This window comes from Physella acuta, unplaced genomic scaffold (assembly GCF_028476545.2).
Source record: "Physella acuta isolate Inbredline_101_S28 unplaced genomic scaffold, ASM2847654v3 ptg001509l, whole genome shotgun sequence".
In the NCBI taxonomy this organism is placed as follows: Eukaryota; Metazoa; Mollusca; class Gastropoda; family Physidae; genus Physella; species Physella acuta.
In genome coordinates this window covers 79,260-102,278 of record NW_026733024.1, presented here as the reverse complement: position 1 = coordinate 102,278, position 23,019 = coordinate 79,260, and the positions used below count along the sequence as shown (strand labels likewise).

General features: G+C 37.9%; 1 protein-coding gene across 1 annotated transcript in view; it reads right to left on the bottom strand.

The window, feature by feature from the left end:
- Positions 1–1,143: 1,143 nt before the first annotated feature.
- The window catches only part of LOC131928493 (neuromedin-U receptor 2), a 46,204-nt gene continuing 24,328 nt past the window's right edge, over positions 1,144–23,019 (bottom strand). Inside the window, exons 4-7 of the mRNA XM_059284557.1 lie at positions 9,692–9,817; positions 8,563–8,645; positions 7,666–7,799; positions 1,144–1,609 (exon numbers count right to left, since the gene is read on the bottom strand). Of these exons, the coding sequence (XP_059140540.1) occupies positions 1,177–1,609; positions 7,666–7,799; positions 8,563–8,645; positions 9,692–9,817 (776 nt within the window). The 3' untranslated portion in view covers positions 1,144–1,176. The remainder of the gene's footprint in view (positions 1,610–7,665; positions 7,800–8,562; positions 8,646–9,691; positions 9,818–23,019) is intronic.

Here is a 23,019-nt window from a genome sequence, read left to right as displayed (position 1 = left end):
GAATCAGCTTTTTGAATCGGATTAGATAAGTTAATGAATGTGTGAGCACATGACCTCACGTGCGAGTGATAGGTGTGTACAGTTTCTGGGTCCTATGGTGCTGCCTGACGTGAAATAAAGGCATTGGCACGAACAATAATGAAGCGATCACAACATTGATTAGATTAGAATACAGAAACATAAAGTTGTGTAACTCTGGCTGACCAAAGTACTCGGTTTGGTAATTCATCAGTGCTCTCCCTTTAACAATTTATTTACATTTTGACAATTTTGTTGTCTTATACATGTGGGAAACGGAATTAAAGTTGTAAGATGATTAATAAAAGAGTGCCCTCACCAACGTGGTGTAGCTGTCAGCGAGATTTATAATATTTACATAAAAAGGACACTTATATTTCAAATGTAAATCACAGCCGTTCCGGCCAGGCGTCACACTGGCTGGCTGCATTTACAACGAAAACCAAATTTAGAATAGAGTGACGGTAAATAAGCCTAAATTAAAGTATTGACTGACCTTATCAAACGTGCTACACTAGATTGCCTTATTTTGGTGTTTTTTTTTCTATCAAACACAGAATTATGTGTTTTCTGTAACAAAACAATTTCACCGCCCCGCGTAAAAATTTTGTTTAGCACATACAAAAATGTTGGGAATATGTGGGCATCCTGTGTCAAAATGAGAAAACATTTTCCAAAACGTTAAAAGTTTTAACTTTTTGTTTATGAAAACAAAAATCTTAACTTCACATTTTAGTTGGATCAACAAATGTCTTACATCTTTGTAATGAAACAATAATTAATACATAATTGACATTCCAGAAGCCCTTTAATAAATATTTTCGCAGTTTAAAACTCATAACCTTACTTAATTTAGTGAATCATCACAAAAACAAACTTGTGACACAACTTTATGAGCAAGCTTCGTGCAATCATGTAACTGCATTTAACTTAATCTTTCGCTCCAAGATAAATCCAACCTTTTAGAATCATTCATGAGTACATTATGGGCACATAATCCAAGATTCTTGTTTTTTACAATTACTCCTATTCGAGCAACACTTCATGGCAACAAGTTTAGGATTCATGTTATTTAAAACAATTTTATCCATCAATACTTCTATAATTTGGATACCCTTTTTTTAATCCGATATTTTGTTTACATTCTTTAATTTAAAACTATCTAACTATGGCACCGTTGCTGACGTCACAATCACAAGGGGGCGGGGTGTTCTTAAAAGAGACACGCCCATTCACTTGGTGGGCGTAACTTTTCCTAGGCCGCTCCGCCTTTTTTAATGCGGCGGCTGTCTTCTTGTCTTTAGACAGCGCGCCATAATCGGACTCCACCGCTTTGTTCGTGATGACGTAATTATCCAAGGCCACGCTCTGTTTCAAACACGATTTCTGAATCGTCGGTTTCCTACGCTGGGAACTGTTTATTCCAGGGACTTGTTTCTTTCGCGGAGGCGTAGAGGTGAAGTCGGTGTTGGGGCTAGAGTTGATGATGTTGTTGGCTGAATTGTTTGAGTCGTTTTCGTTCTGAGCAGGGGCGTGCTTTGCTCCGTTGAGGGGCGTCGACTCCATGTTTAGAACTGTGTCGTCCTCTTGTCTGTAAAAAACAAAATGAGATAAATTTAGTTTCCATAAAATATGAATTAAAACGTGTGTAATTTTTAAGGACGTAGTTATTGTGAGTTCCGATTTTAGAACGTTAATTACCAGATATTAGGTTCGGGTGAAAATAATGTTATCCCTTTATAAACACGTGACAGAATTTGATGCTGATTTTTTTGTTTTAATGAATACTGTTATTTTACCAATAATTTGTATCTCTTTCTTGTATTTTTTTAAACTTCCCTCAAAGTATAAATAAATTCTAATAATGTGTATTAAAATGTTACGATATAATTGGTTTATTGGCTACAGAGAAAAATGCAGGCTTAACTTAATCAATCGTACTAAATATTACGACTAGGTTATCACTTTATTTTCGAGTTGCAAGGGGTCGTCCATAAAGGACTTTACATTAGTAGTAGGGGGGGGTCTGTAATTTTGTGACGATGTGTGATCAAGAGGAGGAGGGGATTCAATTCGTGTGACGGAGGTCGGCGTGGTCTAGTCATGGTTGCGGAACCGAAAAGACCAGAGTTTGAACCCCCGGGCAGATGAGGCTCGACAGCTAGGGACAGCTGCTCATCTAGGAGAGACAACTCCAAAATTAAAAAAACTCCTGCCGGGTAGCTTGTTCTGGGTTTGGAAGGCAAATCCGAAAAGAGAAATCGGAGTCAACGCTCTAAATGGCGTAAAACAAGTTGACACGTAATACTTAATTTTGCTGGAAGGGGAACCCCTTCCAAATCTAGAACTAAGAACGGAGAAAAACAAGTCGAGTGACGTCAAATGTATGCTTTTTTAAAAGTATTGTTAGAAACTGAATTTTCCGCCGTTATTTGGCGATTTTTGAAAACAGCTTTTGTAAAGTGTAATAGAAGTTGATGAATATACTCTACGAGCCGACCCGCGGTGTATCATACGCCGCTATTTAGTTGTTGTTTTTTCTACATTTCTGTAATTCATAATTTGTGAATTCGACAGTACCAATGCTGCCACTGAAAATATTTGCTTTAAAACACTAACCCCCCCCCCCCCACGTGAAAGCAGCCTCCTCCTAGTTACCTCCTCTAAGTTTAAAATAGTTTCAAACTGAATTATCTGCCCCTAATAGCCGTCACCAAACTAAACATTTAGCGTGAACAACAACTCACCTGACCATGTGTGTGTGGGGGGGGGGGGGGGGGGGGGGGTGGGGGGTGGTAGCGATAGAAAGGAAGAGATGGGACTGCAAGGCGCGCGCTTGCAGCTTGTTTTCTAACGGCTCCCAGAAGAGAATTATATATATAGATGTTAACTAAGCTCAGCTGATGTTTAAAAAAAAATTAAATTGCAATCTGAATGGGGGGGGGGTTGTAAGTTGAGTTGTGACGGAAGGGATGGGGCAAGTAAAACTCGTCCCGAAAAAGAGTGACGTCATTCATGGATGACCCCCCCCCCCCCTTAAGTGGTAAAAAGATTATTATTTTTTCAACTCTAAAAGTACAATGGTTAACCTGGTTCTACCCGTAAAAAAGAACGGACAAAGGCCGCATATCGACCGAAGTCTGAAAATGCCTATATATTTCTTCTATATTCTGAAAATCGTTTTTTATTGCCGCCATTTTTTTTTCATTGCCCAGACGTCAACTCTGGCCGATTAAAGCGCGGATAACTCTGAGCTACGGTCAATTTACTCGTGTGATCTGGTGCACGTCATGCAGTCAGGAGAGCATGATCTCCCCTGAAGGATAGCGAGGGCTAAAATTTTATTTCCTTTCTCTGTGAGTTAGAGTTTTTTATTTAGCCGCTCTGGATATATTTTAATGCATTCAGCTACAAACTCTTTTGCTATCAGAACTAAATAAAATTATGGTGTGTGTATTTTTTTTTCGCTGTTAGTTAATTAAAATGTATTTTTTTAAAATTTAAATGCTGAGAAATACAAATAGTTCAACTATTAGCGTCAAATATTTGTCGGGATGAGTGGAGCGCTAGACTGCTAACCAGAAAGCTTCGAGTTCGAATCCGGAAGATGATGAAAACTGTAATAACAAAGCGAACATGCAAGGCGAACTGACGCTGTAAATTACATGTCTGAGGCGAAAAAAATAATAATAAGTTAGTAGAACGTACAAATAAAAGTGGCTGGGCATAGTGCTGAATACACTATCCCTTCATATGCCGAGGTCACAGGAACACAGGAACTCTACTTCACTTGCCTCATGGACCGCTAGGCTCGAAAAGGAAACTACGTTTTTTAGCGTGAAGGAATTGTCGTGTTTGAATTATGTGTGAGATGAGTTAAACATTCCGTCAACACAGGAAATCTAATCTTCGCCTGTGCTAACACTGTACTGACATAACCGATTATTTATTAAAGTAGTTTTTCGCGGTACTGTCTTCACTCGCGTCCCTAGACTCGGTCTTCTCTGCGACTCCTGTTATAGTGCCAGATGCTAAATTATTTACCGATTTAATACCAAACACAACAGAGAGAGAAATTACTTGTTTGAGTTAATCTATTCTTGATCTTTGAAAATATATTTTTTTAATCCCGGCTTCTTTACCCTGTTTGGCGCTACCCAGGGGAAGCTGGATCAGCTACCTGTAATCCCGGCTTCATTAATCCGAACTTCTATAATCCCGTCTCCCACTAATCCTATCTCTTACTAATCCTGTTTCTCACTAATCCCGTCTCCCACTAATCCCGTCTCCCACTAATCCCATCTCACACTAATCATGTCTCCCACTAATCCCGTCTCCCACTAATCCCGGCTTCCACTATTGCTCAAACGCCCTGTAGACTTGAAGCATCATTCACGTCGGTAATGTTACGTGTACTCGCTACTGTTATATATTTTCCCTTAAGTCTACTTGTTTTTAAATTGAAAATTATAGTCTTTGATGATGAAATGATTGTAAAATGGATGTGATGTTACAATCTATGTTAATCCTCCCTTAACACAGACGAGTTGATAGCTGAAGCTGGGTGGGGCGGCACAGAGGCGTAGCGAGGGGGGGGGCGGGGGGGGACATATGTCCCCGGGCGCCGACCTTAGGGGGGGGCGCCAAATTGAAAGTTTGAGGGGGGGGGTGCAAATGAAAAGTTCGAGGGGGGAGGTGGAAATCGAAAGTTTGAGGGGGGGGGGGCGCAAATGAAAAGTTCGAGGGGGGGTGCAAATGAAAAGTTCGAGGGGGGGGTGCAAATCGAAAGTTTGAGGGGGGGGTGCAAATGAAAAGTTCGAGGGGGGGGTGCAAATGAAAAGTTCGAGGGGGGGGGGTGCAAATCGAAAGTTTGAGGGGGGGTGCAAATCGAAAATTTGCTCCCGAGGGGGGCGCCAAATTGAAAGTATGTCCCCGGGCGCCGGGAAGGGTCGCTACGCCTCTGGGGCGGCAAGATCCGGGCGCCGACTCTAGGGGGACGCCAAACGAGGCTAAAGGAAAAAGACTGCTGTTTAGACCCAACAAACGCTTAAGACGGGATAGTGTGGTCAGCTCTATGTTCAGCCGCGTTAACTTTCCCTAACGCGAGTTAGGTACTGATCAGAGCAGAGTTGACTCAGGGACGTTGCAACTGACTTAAACCAGGATTCGAGCTCAAAACTCTCGGGTTAACAATCTAGAGCTCTACCGCGAGGCCACACCGCCCCATACAAGGTAGAAAAAAAATTAAAAAGCTAATCCTGAGCTGCATTACTGAATTATACACAGTCAAAGTTAAGAAAATAGACTGCTACATAGCTCTACAGACTAATTTAACTGTTTTCTACATCAATACTGTGACACTAAAAGATGATAACAGGTTAAGACTGATGACTGTGGTTGTGGTTGGGTTTGTTGTTAGGTTTTTGTTTTCGTTTGTATTTGTAATTGTGTTAGCGTTATGTTTGCGTTTTGTTGTTTTGGTTTTGGTTGGTTGTGGTTTGGGTGGGCAATGCCGGGTTTATGATTATTACTAAACACACAGGTGAGGGTCTTTAACAGAAAGGTTTTTCACAGAAGCCAGAGCAGGGCCTGGCCGGGACGGCTAGTATATATATATATATATATATATATATATATATATATATATATATATATATATATATATATATATATATATATATATATATATATATATATATATATATATATATATATATATATATATATATATATATAAGGGGGAGTGCAAAATTGATAGTTCGCCTGGGGCGCCAGAATTGGGTCGCTACACCTCTACCCTCACAACACCCACCACCAACACTATGTAGATAACAGATAACTCCCGCTGACACCTGTAGCTACAGCCATTGTTTGTGTTCAATACCCGCACGCCCAGAAAATGTGATTTATGTTCCCGGGGTAAAACTGTTTTTTCTGTGAACGAAAATGTCAATCTCGCCCGCCTTGTTTTGTTTACCACGATACGGCACCACATGTGTGATTTGGGGATTTGTTTTTCTATTTGTTGTTTTGTTGTCTGTTGCAGTTTTTTGGAGGATTGTTTTATTTTCCGTAGTTTTCGTGAAATGTTTTAAAAGTATTGCAAGATGCGCACGGTGCAAAATGCACATTAAACATTTATTTTAAACTCTCTAATGCAGTGGTTCTTAACCCATTTTGGAGGTACTGAGTATTACAAGTTTTATATGTGCATTCACCGAACCGTTCTTAAAGGTTCTGTCGTTCGAACTGACAAAATCCGATCGTGAATCATATGAGCCAGGTGTGTGTCTTGACCTCTACCGAGCCCTTAGACCGACTCACCAAACCCCGGGGGAGGGGGGTAGGTGGGGTTCGATTAAACCCAAGTTAAGAACCACTGCTCTAATGAAAATTGACCTGCCCATTATGTGGGAAACGTTTATTTACAACTATAGGTCAAAAAGTGCGACTCAATTCTGGTTGCTCAACATCAAATGTCATTACCTCAAAAAAGAAGATCAATAACAAAAAAATTTTGATTGTGGTAAGCAATTAGCTCTTCGGCCTGTTTTTTTTTTTACATTTTAAAACTTTTCTGCGTATTAAGTAAACAAGCCTTGCTTTATTTTTTATAATGTAATCGTCTTAGAAGCTAAAAGATGTTAATGAATGTTAAACTTAAAAGATCTTAATTACACCCTATAAAAACTCGTATAAATAGAGGAAATGAAGTCTTTTTGTTTGTCAAATGATGGTTCAATCGCTTTTATTAATGATTAATGAAGATTGAAATCCAACAAATTTTCTAAAATAAAATTAGTTATTTCATAGTTTTGTAATTTTCGATGAAAAATTGAATACCGTGGTTTCACAGACCAAAGACTTTTTTATGGATCTTAAGACACGAAAACTTCGTCAGTGCCAACGGACCAACAGTGTCAACATTTTCCTGACACTTACGTTTAGTCATTTCGTCGATCGTGTGTTGGTTTAAATCACAAAAAACTCAAACCGACGGACATCGGATCTCTGGGAGTGGTTTATTCTCGCCTGGGTTACTGTCTGTGTGATCAATGGTAGAGATAAGTCTTAATGTGTAAATATGTTTTGATTCCTTTCTCCTGATTTTTTTTGCTCTGTTTACAATTTAAGGTTCATATCGCGATATTGTGGAGTGGTTTTGGAAGTATATATTTTTATGAACACTTAAGATCTCATCTGTGGTAACTGGTATAAGCATACAGAATACTTTTAGACAAGGGTTACTCGTGTTGATCGTGGTTTAAAAAAAAAAAACTTGCTAAGTGTATGTAAAAGTTGATTTAATTCTTCTTCTTCATTCTTAATTTTAGTGTTGGAAGAGATCCCTTCCAACAAATTAAGGTTACACGTCAACGGTTATGTGCCATTGAGGCCATTGACTCCGATTTCAGCCTGCTTTTCGTTTTGGATTTGCTTCCTTCGCCTGTGTCCAACCAAGAACAAACTACAAGGCAGCAGTTGTTTGATTTTGGAGTTGAAACTTACATTGATGGGCACAGGTTTAAGTATACATTTTCTATTTCGTCCTGTGGGGGGGGGGGGGGGGGGGGGTGGGGGATGGACGTACTTCCCCTACTGAGAGACGCCTGAAACCAACTCTGGTCTGGGGGTGAGTTAGCCTACCTGAAGACCACTCGCAGGCTGTCACTTCCGTTTTTGAGCACCACCATGGCCTGGGTCTTGGAGACCCTCTCCGACTGCCGGGCAATACTTGTGTTACTCTGGGTTGGAATTGTTCGACAGCATGGGAATATGATCTGTGGGGGGGGGGGGGGGGAGATGGGGTGGAAGAGATTTGAAAAAAAGGCTTTAAACATTTAAGCGTAAGTATGGTATTTCTTTTTAAAGAAAATAGGTTTATGTATCGATGGTGTCGCTTTTAAGGATGAAGCTTAAATTGAAGAGGGAGACGGTGTGGTTGGAGGTAGAGCATGCGACTGCTAACCCGAAAGTCTCGAGTTCGAACTCCTGGCTCTTATCATAGAGCTTACATGAGTCCACTCATCTCTTATAGTTACCTGACTCACAGGGAAAGTAAAGGCGGCTGGGCATGTTGCTGACAACACTATCCTTTTATATGTCGATGTTACCTGAAAATGGTGAACTCTACTTTTTCTGTACCAAATACTGTCAGGTTCTAAAGACTACTTTACTTTTACTATCCAGAACTATAGTTAAGCTAAGGGGTATGAGTAAGCCAAGGCTATACAATAGATAACTAAAACTATTCCTAGGGATTTACATAAAAGAACTTGTGGCGCAATAGTTGACTATTCATAGGCCCATCACAGTTTATACTCGAATAGATTATGATGTGTTAATAAGTTTTCATGCAAAAAATATGAAGTATCATCGTATTAGGGTATACAAAAGTCGTGCAACTTGTACTAAGGTCTTACAAAAGTTCCTGCAACAAGTTTAAAAGTTGTACAAAAACTACTGCAACATGTTCTGTGGTTATACACAAATTACTGCAACATGTTGTGTGGTTATACAAAAGTTGCAGTAACATGTTCTCACCTGTTTAAATGCTGCTCGGTAGCGCTTTGATATCACGTTATATAATATAGGATTTACTGTAGAACTTACAAAGTAAAGCACACCTGTAGAAAAATGTTTAAATATTTTAAAAAAAAATATGTATATATATATATATATATATATATATATATATATATGTATATGATTTATTGTACAACTAACAAAGTAAAAGGCACAACTAAAAATAAAATGTTGGACACAAAACACATTCAGATTCACAACACATGTTAATTTCGCCTGGTCAGGGCGTCGCAATGGGTAGGAGCAGGCTTGTTACACCCCCTCCACTTACATTCCCGCCTTCTGGTACTCTTTTGTCTCAAAAATTTAATCAAAACTTAGTACAATATATTAGTATATCAATAATACAATTCTGGATAAATTGCTGAACGAGCCGCCCCTTCCCTTTCTTCTGTTTGATCAAAACTATAACTATATATTCAACCTTTTTACTTGTTGTATAGTATTCCAACATGGCATATGTAATGTGACGTTCCTGGCATATTTAATAGAGGGGACGCATCTGATATATAACATATATAATATATACAAGATATGTAAAAGATATATGATCCCTAGTACATAACAAATATAACCTACCTGATATCTACGATATACGACCCACATAATAAATACAAGAACTATGATTAACCTATGTAAAAAAGTTATTAGACCCTCCTGTTTTATATCATATGGGCCCCACATGATATATAGAAGTTATGAGACCCACCTGTCATGCATGATATATAACCCACCTGATATATAGAAGATATGAGACCCACCTGATATATAGAAGATATGAGACCCACCTGTTATATATGATATATGACCCACCTGATATATAAAAGTTATGAGAACCACCTGTTATATATGATATATCACTCACCTGATATATAGAAGATATGAGACCCACCTGATATATATAGAAGATATGAGACCCACCTGTTATATATGACATGAGACCCACCTGTTATATATGATATATCACTCACCTGATATATAGAAGATATGAGACCCACCTGATATATAGAAGATATGAGACCCACCTGATATATATATATATATATGACATGAGACCCACCTGATATATAGAAGATATGAGACCCACCTGATATATAGAAGATATGAGACTGTACCAGCATCAACTGTGGGGTCCAGTTGACCACGTAGAGCGTCATCAGCCGTTGGGTGTGGAATGGTGCCCAGCATAGGATGAAGGCAACGGTCACGGCAACTGTGGACAAGAGAGGGGGTGGGGGGGTAAGTGGGTCGTGAGTCAGGGTCATCATCTGACCTATTCACAAGGCTGTTGTCATGGCAACAAGGGGAAAAGAGACCGGGGTGTAAGGGCAGAGGCGTATCCAGGTTTTCATTATAGGGGGAGCGAAAAGAGCAAAAAAAGGCGTCGAATTTTTAACACGTTCTATATACGTGTATTATATATATATATATATATATATATATATATATATATATATATATATATATATATATATATATATATATATATATATATATATATATATATATATATAATTACTAGCTGTATGTCATTACTTCGCTATGATGTAATCTATATACTACTAAAACTCAACTTTGTTTACATGTTTGAATATTTATTTGTTTGCCTGATCGACTATTGTGATATGTTCGACTCTATCTGGAAAGCTGTAAAATAGTATGCAGGTAGAGAATAATTTTTTAATGCAGACAGACTGTTGATCACAAATTTATTTAAAGACGTTAATTAATTAATTGATTTATTCATATGCAGAGTAACCCATTTTTTTTTAAAATGTTAACACATCGACTAAACTTTGTGGGAATAGTGACGTCACAGGTTTTTGTTTACTCTTTAGTACAATAAAATGGCGGCGTCTATCGAAGAAAATTGTGTTCCCATTCAAAAGTTTAACGCGTTCTAAATCTAATTTTCTGTCGGTCATAACTTTAACAATACGTCCGTTTGCTGTATTTATTACGTTCCAACACTTATATCAATTTTAAACTGTCTTTTTTCATTTAGTTTTACACTAAATTTCTCTAGATCTAAAATTCAGCTGTCGAAGGAAAGTTATGAATCTAGAATCTAGCCTAGGGCCTAGGTCTAGATTCTAGATCTAGGTCACTAGACTCAATGTAAATTCTAGATCTAGACTTAATGTAAATTCTACATCTAGAATCTATTTCGGGCCTTAATTATTTTATATAAATCTTTGTTTAGCTTCAATGATCATCTAATTCGAGAATACATGGGATTTTTTTGTTATCTAGGTTCTATATCTAGATATAGTAGGATTACTCACTAACTTGGAGGCGTGGTCGGCTGCTAACAACAATATGGCGTACGGACCGGATATGGCGTACGGACCGGACGCATGTCTTCCGACAATTTTTAGGCCATGTTTACCACGAGCAAGATGGCGGGTGTTTACATTATTTAAACATGGTATAGGTGGCCAGGGCTAGATATGCCAGAAAAGCATTTTAAAATTTGCTTTGGAGAATGAAGGCTAAATTTTAAAGTCAGTGTCATAAACATTAATAGAACTTTTTTTTTTTTTTTTTACGTTTTCAATTATTTTTTCTTAAGCCCTATATGTGAATGATAAGGTTGACTATCAGGACCTCGCGGGGCACAGGGCAGGTGAAGTAGGGTTCATCTGTTTCTTTGTCCTAAGCAAATGAAGGGATAGTGTGGTCAGAGACATGCTCGGCTGGAATCGTTTTTGTTGTCTGAGACTTGGCGGGACACTGGGCAGGTGAAGTAGAGTTGAGTAGGTCATCTGTGACGTCAGTATATGAAGGGATAGTCCGAAATCGGTGTTTTCGGTGTTTTTAAAAGATAAAAAACATATTTTTGAATGTGGGGTCTGTTTTTTGTGACGATAAGTGACACTGCATTAGCGTAGCGAGGAGGGGGGGGGAGGCGGGGGTGAAGGGGAGGCGGGGGGGGGGGAAGGCGGGGGGGGGGACATATGTTGGGGCGCCAAAATGGTTTGGAAAAATAAATTGAAAGGTTGAGGGGGGTTCAAATGGAAAGTTTGAGTGGGGGGGGGGGGGGGGTGCACATCAAAAGTTTGAGGGGGGGGGTTGAAAATCGAAATCTTGGGGGGGGGGTGGGGTTCAAATCGAAAAGTTTGTCCCCGGGCGCCGGGAAGGGTCGCTATGCCTCTGAGTGACAGACGTGATGTTTTTTGATGGATGACCCCCGAAACCCACAGTTATCCAACGGATGACGGGTATTCTAGTATACTACTAAAAGTCAAGTTTGTTTACATGTTTGAATATTTATTTGTTTTTTTGTTTGTTTGCCTGATCGACTATTGTGATATGTTCGACTCTATCTGGAAAGCTGTAAAATAGTATGTAGGTAGAGAATAATTTTTTAATGCAGACAGACTGTTAATCACAAATTTATTTAAAGACGTTAATTAATTTATTGATTTATTCCTACGCAGAATAACCCATTTTTTTTTAAAATGTTAAAACCTTGACTAAACTTTGTGGGAATAGTGACGTCACAGGTTTTTGTTTACTCTTTAGTACAATAAAATGGCGGCGTCTATTGAAGAAAATTGTGTTCCCATTCAAAAGTTTAACGCGTTCTAAATCTAATTTTCTGTCGGTCATAACTTTAACAATACGTCCGTTTGCTGTATTTATTACGTTCCAACACTTATATCAATTTTCAACTGTCTTTTTCATTTAGTTTTACGATAAATTTCTCTAGATCTACAATCTGTCCAAGAAAGTTATTTATTTATTTATAGATCTAGATCTAGAATCTAGGTCAAATCAAATATTTATTGATTATAAATACAATCCAAAAAAAAAAGAGACTTAAGCAAACCAGTCGTAGATCTAGAATATAGATAATTCTATTCTATCTAGATTTAGATAATAGTGATTTTCTATATACTAAACTATTTTAGACCTTTATTATTTTATATAAATCTTTGTTTGGAATATGGTAATTTTGAAATGCTCGCTCCGGGCCCATCAGCGTAGCTAATGATTAGATCTAGATCTAGATTCTAGATCTAGCAAGAAAAACTAAACTTAAGACTTAAGCAAACGAGTCGTAGAATCTAGATCTAGATAATTCTATCTAGATCTAGATAATTTCAGACCTTCTTTATTTTATATAAATCTTTGTTTGTATAGCTATGAAATATGCTAATTAGGAAATGCTCGCTCCATGGCCTCTATTTGCATAATTTAAGATTTATACGCGGCTTCTATACTGCTAATTTTGCAAAATTATGAACGTAAACTCTAGATATAGCTCAGTCGTAGATCTAGAATATAGATAATTCTATCTAGATTTAGATAATAATAAGTTTCTATGGAATTGGCTAATTTAAGATAAAATTTAATTTGAAAGTTAGTACTACTATACCTAGATCTAGAATCTATGCGCTTAAATCAAGTTGCATAAGTATAGTATAAAAATTCACTTGTGACGTCACGTGTAAATAGCTAAGTTGGTAGCGTAGCCCGCTCTCATGTGGGTGGCACAGGTTCTAGACCAATATGTCAATGATATATTTTTTTTTTTTTAGATGTGAATGATAAAGTTGCCTATCTGAACTTGGAAGGATACAAGGCAGGTGAAGTAGAGTTCATCTGTTTCTTTGTCCTAAGCATATGAAAGGATAGTGTGGTCAGAGACATGCTCGGCTGGAATCGTTTTTTAAACGATAAAAACATGTTGTCTGAGACTTGGCGGGACACTGGGCAGGTGAAGTAGAGTTGAGTAGGTCACATGTGACGTCAGTATATGAAGGGATAGTCCGAAATCGGTGTTTTCGGTGTTTTTAAAAGATAAGAAACATATTTTTGAATGTGGGATCTGTTTTTTGTGACGATAAGTGACACTGCAGTAGCGTAGCGAGGAGGGGGGGGGGCGGGAGGGGGAGGGGAGGCGGGGGGGGGGGGAGGGGAGGTGGAGGGGGGAAGGGGGGCGCGTGGGGGGACATATGTTGGGGCGCCAAAATGGTTTGGAAAAATAAATTGAAAGGTTGAGGGGGGGTGCAAATCGAAAGTTTGAATGGGGGGGTGCACATCAAAAGTTTGAGGGGGGGGGGTGCAAATCAAAATCTTGCGGGGGGGGGGGTTCAAATCGAAAAGTTTGTCCCCGGGCGCCGGGAAGGGTCGCTATGCCTCTGAGTGACAGACGTGATGTTTTTTGATGGATGACCCCCGAAACCCACAGTTATCCAACGGATGACGGGTAGTCTATATAAATTAAAAGTAGCACTTAGAAATAAGAAACAACACACTATGTAGGCCGACAAAACAAAAAATCAATCTAAACATATATATATATATATATATATATATATATATATATATATATATATATATATATATATATATATATATATATATATATATATATATATATATATATATATATATACTACTACAACCAAAAACACTGAACGTAACACAATCTGTTTTGTAATTCTTGTAAAAAAAATTTCTAACATAATAATTCCTGGGAAATTATTTAAGACAATTGAAATAGGGGAAATAATCACTACCATAATATAAATATGTATATATCTACACATTTAATTATAAATGTCAAAACAAATAAATAATTACTTTAGAATATAATGAAATTGTTTAACACTATTCGCGTTAACAAAATGTTTTTGTCTATAATCAAAATTTAATATATCGTCATCATAAATGCTAAAGTATTACAGCATAAAGAAAGTTTTTTAAATCAGAGTTGGTATAAAAGTACGCTTTTCGATATAGTAGTAAAGCATTTGGAATAACAACCTACATTTAACTAAATATCGGTCTTTTAGTTCAAATCATATATTTTAATTATCTACTGCTTCTTTGTGTTCTTTAAAGATCATTTTTTTAACATAGTGATAGGTATGGGTTAGATCACTGTATTGATCACACACGTTTTTACTGGTAATTGCAAAAACAATATTCACAGAGTTTTACGTTTAAAAAGCTAATTTTCTGGCGGCATGGTACTTTGGTACATCATTACGCGTTTTTCTACATATGCTTAACAGATCAGTTCGGAGTGGGTTGGGGGGGGGGGGGGAAGGGGGGAGGTGGGTTCAACTTCATTCACCACTGTCCGTTCACTTTAGGTCAATTATCCAACCCAGTGTATACCTAGGTGTGACATTAATGTCGCTCTACACCATTGTGGTGGTGAGGTGTGTATGTGTGTGTGTGGGGGGGGGAGATAGCGTCAGTTTTTAGATGACTGTTCTAAACATCTATATATATAATTCTCCTCTTCGAGCCGTTAGAAAACAAGCTGCAAACGCTCTCCCTACCTCCCCACCCCTACATGGTTTTAGTGAGCTGTGTTCACTCTAAATGTTTACAAGCAGAGCCAACGATTTTAAACGTAGGGGGGGGGAGGGGGGGGAATGAAGGGGGGGGGGGTTATGGTCCTTAACGAGCTACTTATAGTGTTTTAAAGAAATATTTTCAGTGTCAGCGTTGGTACTGTCGAATTCACAAATTATGAATTATTGAAAATTAGAAACAACTAAATAGCGGCGTATGTTATGCCGCGGGCCGGCTCGTACATATATATTACACAAATATATATTACAGAAATAGATTTAAATAAGTAGCAGTGGTATTATGACAATATTTTTTTACAGAGGGGTCCATTGGGGAGGGGAGTAGTATATTAGGTCCCTTTTGGAGCGAATTCTTGGCGGAGGAGCTGGTGGGGAGGAACAATGACATATAGGAAAATACTCGGGATGTGGATGCGCAGGCGGGACAATGACATATAGTAAAATACTCCACCAGCTGCCGCAGGGTGGTGGAGCAGGATGCGCAGGCGGGACAACGAGATATAGTAAAATACTACGCCAACTGGGGTTGGCGGAGGTGGAGGTGTGACGTAATCTCCGTTGACATTGTGACGTAATCAGCGATATTATGACGTAATTATTGACCTTGTGACGTAATCATTGACCTAGTTACGTAATTTTTATACATTTTTTAATGAGTTTTAATGAGTTTTTTAAATTTTTAATTAATTTTTTTATTCAAGAGTTACGTAATTTGATTATTTGTTTACTTTTTAATTAATTTTTATTGACTAGTTACGTAATTTGATTATTTGTTTACTTTTAATTATTTTTATTGAGTAGTTACGTAATTGGATTTTAATTTTTTAATTTTGTAATTTTAATTAATTTTTATTAACGAGTTACGTAATTTGATTATTTCTTTGATTTTAATTACTTTGTTTAATTAATTTATTTGATATATTTCTTTTCTTTGTTGTTTAATGTTGTTTATTTGTTTGAATGTATGTATGTTTTTAAATTCTCCCCTACAACGAGCGTGTACTAGAACAGTCTTTGTATACCAACCTTTAACCAGACATGTAACACCTGTTACGTATCGACCCGCCCGCGAAGTTTTCTCACCGCTGCCCGTTTTAATGGGAATGTATTGATCGCAGCCGCTGGCCCATCACACCTAATTAAATTTTTGTTATGCTTCACCGAGTTTCCCCCGAGCGGTTGACGGGTCATGATGATTTATGTGGGTTCGCGAAGCGATCCCACCTGGGGGGTATGGTAATTAACGCGAAGCCAGCGTTAAGTGTGGGAACACCTGTTACCACGTTAATCGATTTTTCCCCCGGTTGGGTCCCGTGCTTTTCACTAACAGTTATACGGACAGTATCATAGGTTTTTCATCGAGTAAAGAAATAGTATTGAGCGACTCGGGTCGAGCCCGTGTGTTGTATGTAGTTGGTATATCCAGGTTTTGTTGTTGGTTGGTGTAGAGTTTATACCAGGGTCGGTGAAGTTTTCACCGAGGTTGGGTTTGAACTCGGACCATGCATGTTTAGGAATTGCTAGGTGTAGAGTTTATACTAGGGTGGTATGGTTTTGGTTTCACCATGGCTTGGTTCAAAATTGTTTAATTACTTTGTTTATATTGTGTAATTTTTATTAACGAGTTACGTAATTTGATTATTTGTTTACTTTTTAATTATTTTTATTGACGAGTTACGTAATTTGATTATTTGTTTACTTTTTTAAATATTTTTATTGACGAGTTACGTAATTTGATTATTTGTTTACTTTTTAATTATTTTTTATTTTGTTTATTTTTAATTTAATTTTATTTTATAATTAGTTAAATTATTATTGACTAGTTACGTAATTTGATTTTAATTACTTTTGTTTATTTATTTATTTGATATATTTCTTTTCTTTGTTGTTTATTTATTTGAATGTATGTATGTTTTAAATAAAAGACTAACACTAGCACGAACGTTACAAAAATAGAACATCCATTAAAGATAACGATCAGCCACAGCTGTTACGTATCGACCCGCCCGCGAAGTTTTCTCACCGCTACCCGTTTTAATGGGAATGTATTGATCGCAGCCGCTGGCCCATCACAGCATGATGTCCCACCTAATTAAATTTTTTGTTATGCTTTACCGAGTTACCCCCGCTCGGTTGACGGGTTATGGTAATTAACGACATACATTAAGTAGCTTTCCGCGAAGCACTTAGGTCATTATGCAACAGCTGTTGTGCGACAGCTGATGCTGTAATTAATTAGTCACGGCTCTCGGCTTTTTTCATTAGACTACAGCTGTACATGAACTATGTTCACATATCATACGCCCGGTCATTCTTTGATCAAATTAAAAAATTTTGTTTCCACATGTCATGCGAACCGTCCCTTGCTATGTATGAAAGATTAATGGTTGTAACTATTCGCTTATAGCGAGGGTCAGCGAAAACAAAAATATATTTAAGGGTCGGAATTTTCTTTCAACCACCGTTAAGTCAGGTTTTGAGACGAAACGAAGTCTCGGTAGGTTCGTGTTTTTAATGGGCGACAGGGCGACTTGGTGCGTTGGTACGTAGGTATGCGGGGTAGACATGTTTTTTACAAGTCTGGAAAAGTAATTACGTTTTTTATGACCGTTCCGATTTTCTTTTGATCTGACCACCATTTGACCACACTGAGCCAGATAAATTTAACAATTGTCGCAGCGGGGTTTATTTTAAGTGCACCCCGTGCACGCTTGTTTACATTTTAAAAGACGTGTCGCGTGTCTTCCCCTTACGGCTTCCCTAATAGAGAAACGAGAGGAAAGACAACTGTTCTAAAATTAGAACAACCTTGTCTACAGACACGAGTATCGTCCCTTGTGAAAAAATTCGCGTCAGAATCCTTAACTAAACAGTCAATTTCTTTAAAAAGTTAAAAAATAATTTAGGAAGACAAGGGTTAACAAAATATATATCTTAGTCTTGCAGCAGATTACCTTCCCATGTTCGCTTTAGTATTACAGTTTTCATCAATCTTCTTTTTGACTTGAACTTCTTTAATTTTTAAGAAAGTTAACTTATACATAATACATTACGTCTAATGACAATTTTTTTATTTTTACCACTCAATGTATTTTCTTTTTCTATATCTTACATTGTCATCTTAATTTTTGATCACCTTAGGTGGTGGTAAGGTGGTAAGGTGGTGGTAAGGTGGTGGTAAGGTGGTGGTAAATTTGCTTAAGATTATAAACTTCAAGTTTTAAAAATCAACAACGTTATAGTACGTCGTGTCAAATGACACACCGTTAAAATGTCTACATTTAAAGTTCACCAAAATAATGACGTAAAAACTAAATATGATATGACGTTAGCATACATATCATTCAATCTAATCACTCTAAAGTACAAATCAATAATTTTTATTGATTAAGGGGCTGGGTGAGTTATTTTTATCACTATTCGCCCTTCCCCTTCCCTTTGTCCGCAACCCCTTCCCCCTTCTCCCATCCAACCTTGCGTCATCACACTAACCTCAATACCAACCGCTAGATAAACAGACCGTACTACTACCCACACTATACCTATTCCATTTAAGAGACAAAGGCTGTATGACAATCCTACAGACAAATATTTATTCAACTAATATCACAACCCCCTAGAAACCACTCCAACAGACTGGGATACATAACTTGTAGACACCACTCCTCGTTGAATATCTCTTGCACCCTACCTACATCGACAACTTTGTCCGCCGCCCTCGCCCCCGTCCCTAGTATGAACTCAGTTACCAACAATTTCAAAACATGCATGTTCCGAGTTCAAAACCAACCTTCACCGACACTAGTATGAACTCGGCCCCTAACACTTCCAAAACATGCCTGTACTAACTTTGAAACCACCCTCGGTGAAAACTTCACCGACCCTACTATGGACTCTACACCTAGCGATTCCAAAACATGCAAGTTCCGAGTTCAAAACCAACCTTCACCGACACTAGTATGAACTCAGTTACCAACAATTACAAAACATGCATGTTCCGAGTTCAAAACCAACCTTCACCGACACTAGTATGAACTCGGCCCCTAACACTTCCAAAACATGCCTGTACTAACTTTGAAACCACCCTCGGTGAAAACTTCACCGACCCTACTATGGACTCTACACCTAGCGATTCCAAAACATGCAAGTTCCGAGTTCAAAACCAACCTTCACCGACACTAGTATGAACTCGGCTACCAACAATTCCAAAACATGCATGTTCCGAGTTCAAAACCAACCTTCACCGACACTAGTATGAACTCGGCTACCAACAATTCCCAAACATGCATGTACCATCGTTCCAACCTGCCTCAGTGCTAACAAAATTCCCCGACCCTAGTATGAACTCGACTGCCATCAATTCCTAAACATCCATGTACCAACTTTGTAACCTGCCTCGGTGAAAACTTCACCGACCTTAGTTTAACTCTCCCTAACATTTCCAATGATGCGTGTACGAACTTTGTAACCTGCCTCGGTGAAAACACCCCCGTCCCTAGTATGAACTCGGTTACCAACAATTTCAAAACATGCATGTTCCGAGTTCAAAACCAAGCTTCACCGACACTAGTATGAACTCGGCTACCAACAATTCCTAAACATGCATGTACCAACTTTGCAACCTGCCTAGGTGTTAACAAAAACTCCTCTGACCCTAGTATGGACTCTACACCTACCGATTCCAAAACATGCATGTTCCGAGTTCAAAACCAACCTTCACCGACACTAGTATGAACTCGGCTACCAACAATTCCTAAACATGCATGTACCAACTTTGCAACCTGCCTCGGTGAAAACATCTCCGACCCTAGTATGAACTCAACTGCCAACAATTCCTAAACATGCCTGTCCCAACTTTGTAACCTGCCTCGGTGAAAACTTCACCGACCCTAGTATGGTCTCTCTACCTATCAATTCTAAAACATGGATGTACCAACTTCGAAACAGCCCTCTGTGTTAACAAAATTCCCCCGACCCTACTATAGACTCGACCCCTAACAATTCCAAAACATGCATGGTCTAGCTTCCAACCTGCCTCGGTGAAAACGTCACCGAGTCGTGTATAAATTCTGTCCCAACCAACTCCAAACCTTCCCTGGGCACCCGAATAAAAATAACTCACCAACCAACTCCAAACCTTCCCTGGGCACCCGAATAAAAATAACTCACCCAGCCCCTTAATCAATAAAAATTATTGATTTGTACTTTAGAGTGATTAGATTGAATGATATGTATGCTAACATCATATCATATTTAGTTTTTACGTCATTATTTTGGTGAACTTTAAATGTAAACATTTTAACGGTGTGTCATTTGACACGACGTACTATAACGTTGTTGATTTTTAAAACTTGAAGTTTATAATCTTAAGCAAATTTACCACCACCTTACCACCACCTTACCACCACCTTACCACCTTACCACCACCTAAGGTGATCAAAAATTAAGATGACAATGTAAGATATAGAAAAAGAAAATACATTGAGTGGTAAAAATAAAAAAATTGTCATTAGACGTAATGTATTATGTATAAGTTAACTTTCTTAAAAATTAAAGAAGTTCAAGTCAAAAAGAAGATTGATGAAAACTGTAATACTAAAGCGAACATGGGAAGGTAATCTGCTGCAAGACTAAGATATATATTTTGTTAACCCTTGTCTTCCTAAATTATTTTTTAACTTTTTAAAGAAATTGACTGTTTAGTTAAGGATTCTGACGCGAATTTTTTCACAAGGGACGATACTCGTGTCTGTAGACAAGGTTGTTCTAATTTTAGAACAGTTGTCTTTCCTCTCGTTTCTCTATTAGGGAAGCCGTAAGGGGAAGACACGCGACACGTCTTTTAAAATGTAAACAAGCGTGCACGGGGTGCACTTAAAATAAACCCCGCTGCGACAATTGTTAAATTTATCTGGCTCAGTGTGGTCAAATGGTGGTCAGATCAAAAGAAAATCGGAACGGTCATAAAAAACGTAATTACTTTTCCAGACTTGTAAAAAACATGTCTACCCCGCATACCTACGTACCAACGCACCAAGTCGCCCTGTCGCCCATTAAAAACACGAACCTACCGAGACTTCGTTTCGTCTCAAAACCTGACTTAACGGTGGTTGAAAGAAAATTCCGACCCTTAAATATATTTTTGTTTTCGCTGACCCTCGCTATAAGCGAATAGTTACAACCATTAATCTTTCATACATAGCAAGGGACGGTTCGCATGACATGTGGAAACAAAATTTTTTAATTTGATCAAAGAATGACCGGGCGTATGATATGTGAACATAGTTCATGTACAGCTGTAGTCTAATGAAAAAAGCCGAGAGCCGTGACTAATTACAGCATCAGCTGTCGCACAACAGCTGTTGCATAATGACCTAAGTGCTTCGCGGAAAGCTACTTAATGTATGTCGTTAATTACCATAACCCGTCAACCGAGCGGGGGTAACTCGGTAAAGCATAACAAAAAATTTAATTAGGTGGGACATCATGCTGTGATGGGCCAGCGGCTGCGATCAATACATTCCCATTAAAACGGGTAGCGGTGAGAAAACTTCGCGGGCGGGTCGATACGTAACAGCTGTGGCTGATCGTTATCTTTAATGGATGTTCTATTTTTGTAACGTTCGTGCTAGTGTTAGTCTTTTATTTAAAACATACATACATTCAAATAAATAAACAACAAAGAAAAGAAATATATCAAATAAATAAATAAACAAAAGTAATTAAAATCAAATTACGTAACTAGTCAATAATAATTTAACTAATTATAAAATAAAATTAAATTAAAAATAAACAAAATAAAAAATAATTAAAAAGTAAACAAATAATCAAATTACGTAACTCGTCAATAAAAATATTTAAAAAAGTAAACAAATAATCAAATTACGTAACTCGTTAATAAAAATTACACAATATAAACAAAGTAATTAAACAATTTTGAACCAAGCCATGGTGAAACCAAAACCATACCACCCTAGTATAAACTCTACACCTAGCAATTCCTAAACATGCATGGTCCGAGTTCAAACCCAACCTCGGTGAAAACTTCACCGACCCTGGTATAAACTCTACACCAACCAACAACAAAACCTGGATATACCAACTACATACAACACACGGGCTCGACCCGAGTCGCTCAATACTATTTCTTTACTCGATGAAAAACCTATGATACTGTCCGTATAACTGTTAGTGAAAAGCACGGGACCCAACCGGGGGAAAAATCGATTAACGTGGTAACAGGTGTTCCCACACTTAACGCTGGCTTCGCGTTAATTACCATACCCCCCAGGTGGGATCGCTTCGCGAACCCACATAAATCATCATGACCCGTCAACCGCTCGGGGGAAACTCGGTGAAGCATAACAAAAATTTAATTAGGTGTGATGGGCCAGCGGCTGCGATCAATACATTCCCATTATAACGGGCAGCGGTGAGAAAACTTCGCGGGCGGGTCGATACGTAACAGGTGTTACATGTCTGGTTAAAGGTTGGTATACAAAGACTGTTCTAGTACACGCTCGTTGTAGGGGAGAATTTAAAAACATACATACATTCAAACAAATAAACAACATTAAACAACAAAGAAAAGAAATATATCAAATAAATTAATTAAACAAAGTAATTAAAATCAAAGAAATAATCAAATTACGTAACTCGTTAATAAAAATTAATTAAAATTACAAAATTAAAAAATTAAAATCCAATTACGTAACTACTCAATAAAAATAATTAAAAGTAAACAAATAATCAAATTACGTAACTAGTCAATAAAAATTAATTAAAAAGTAAACAAATAATCAAATTACGTAACTCTTGAATAAAAAAATTAATTAAAAATTTAAAAAACTCATTAAAACTCATTAAAAAATGTATAAAAATTACGTAACTAGGTCAATGATTACGTCACAAGGTCAATAATTACGTCATAATATCGCTGATTACGTCACAATGTCAACGGAGATTACGTCACACCTCCACCTCCGCCAACCCCAGTTGGCGTAGTATTTTACTATATCTCGTTGTCCCGCCTGCGCATCCTGCTCCACCACCCTGCGGCAGCTGGTGGAGTATTTTACTA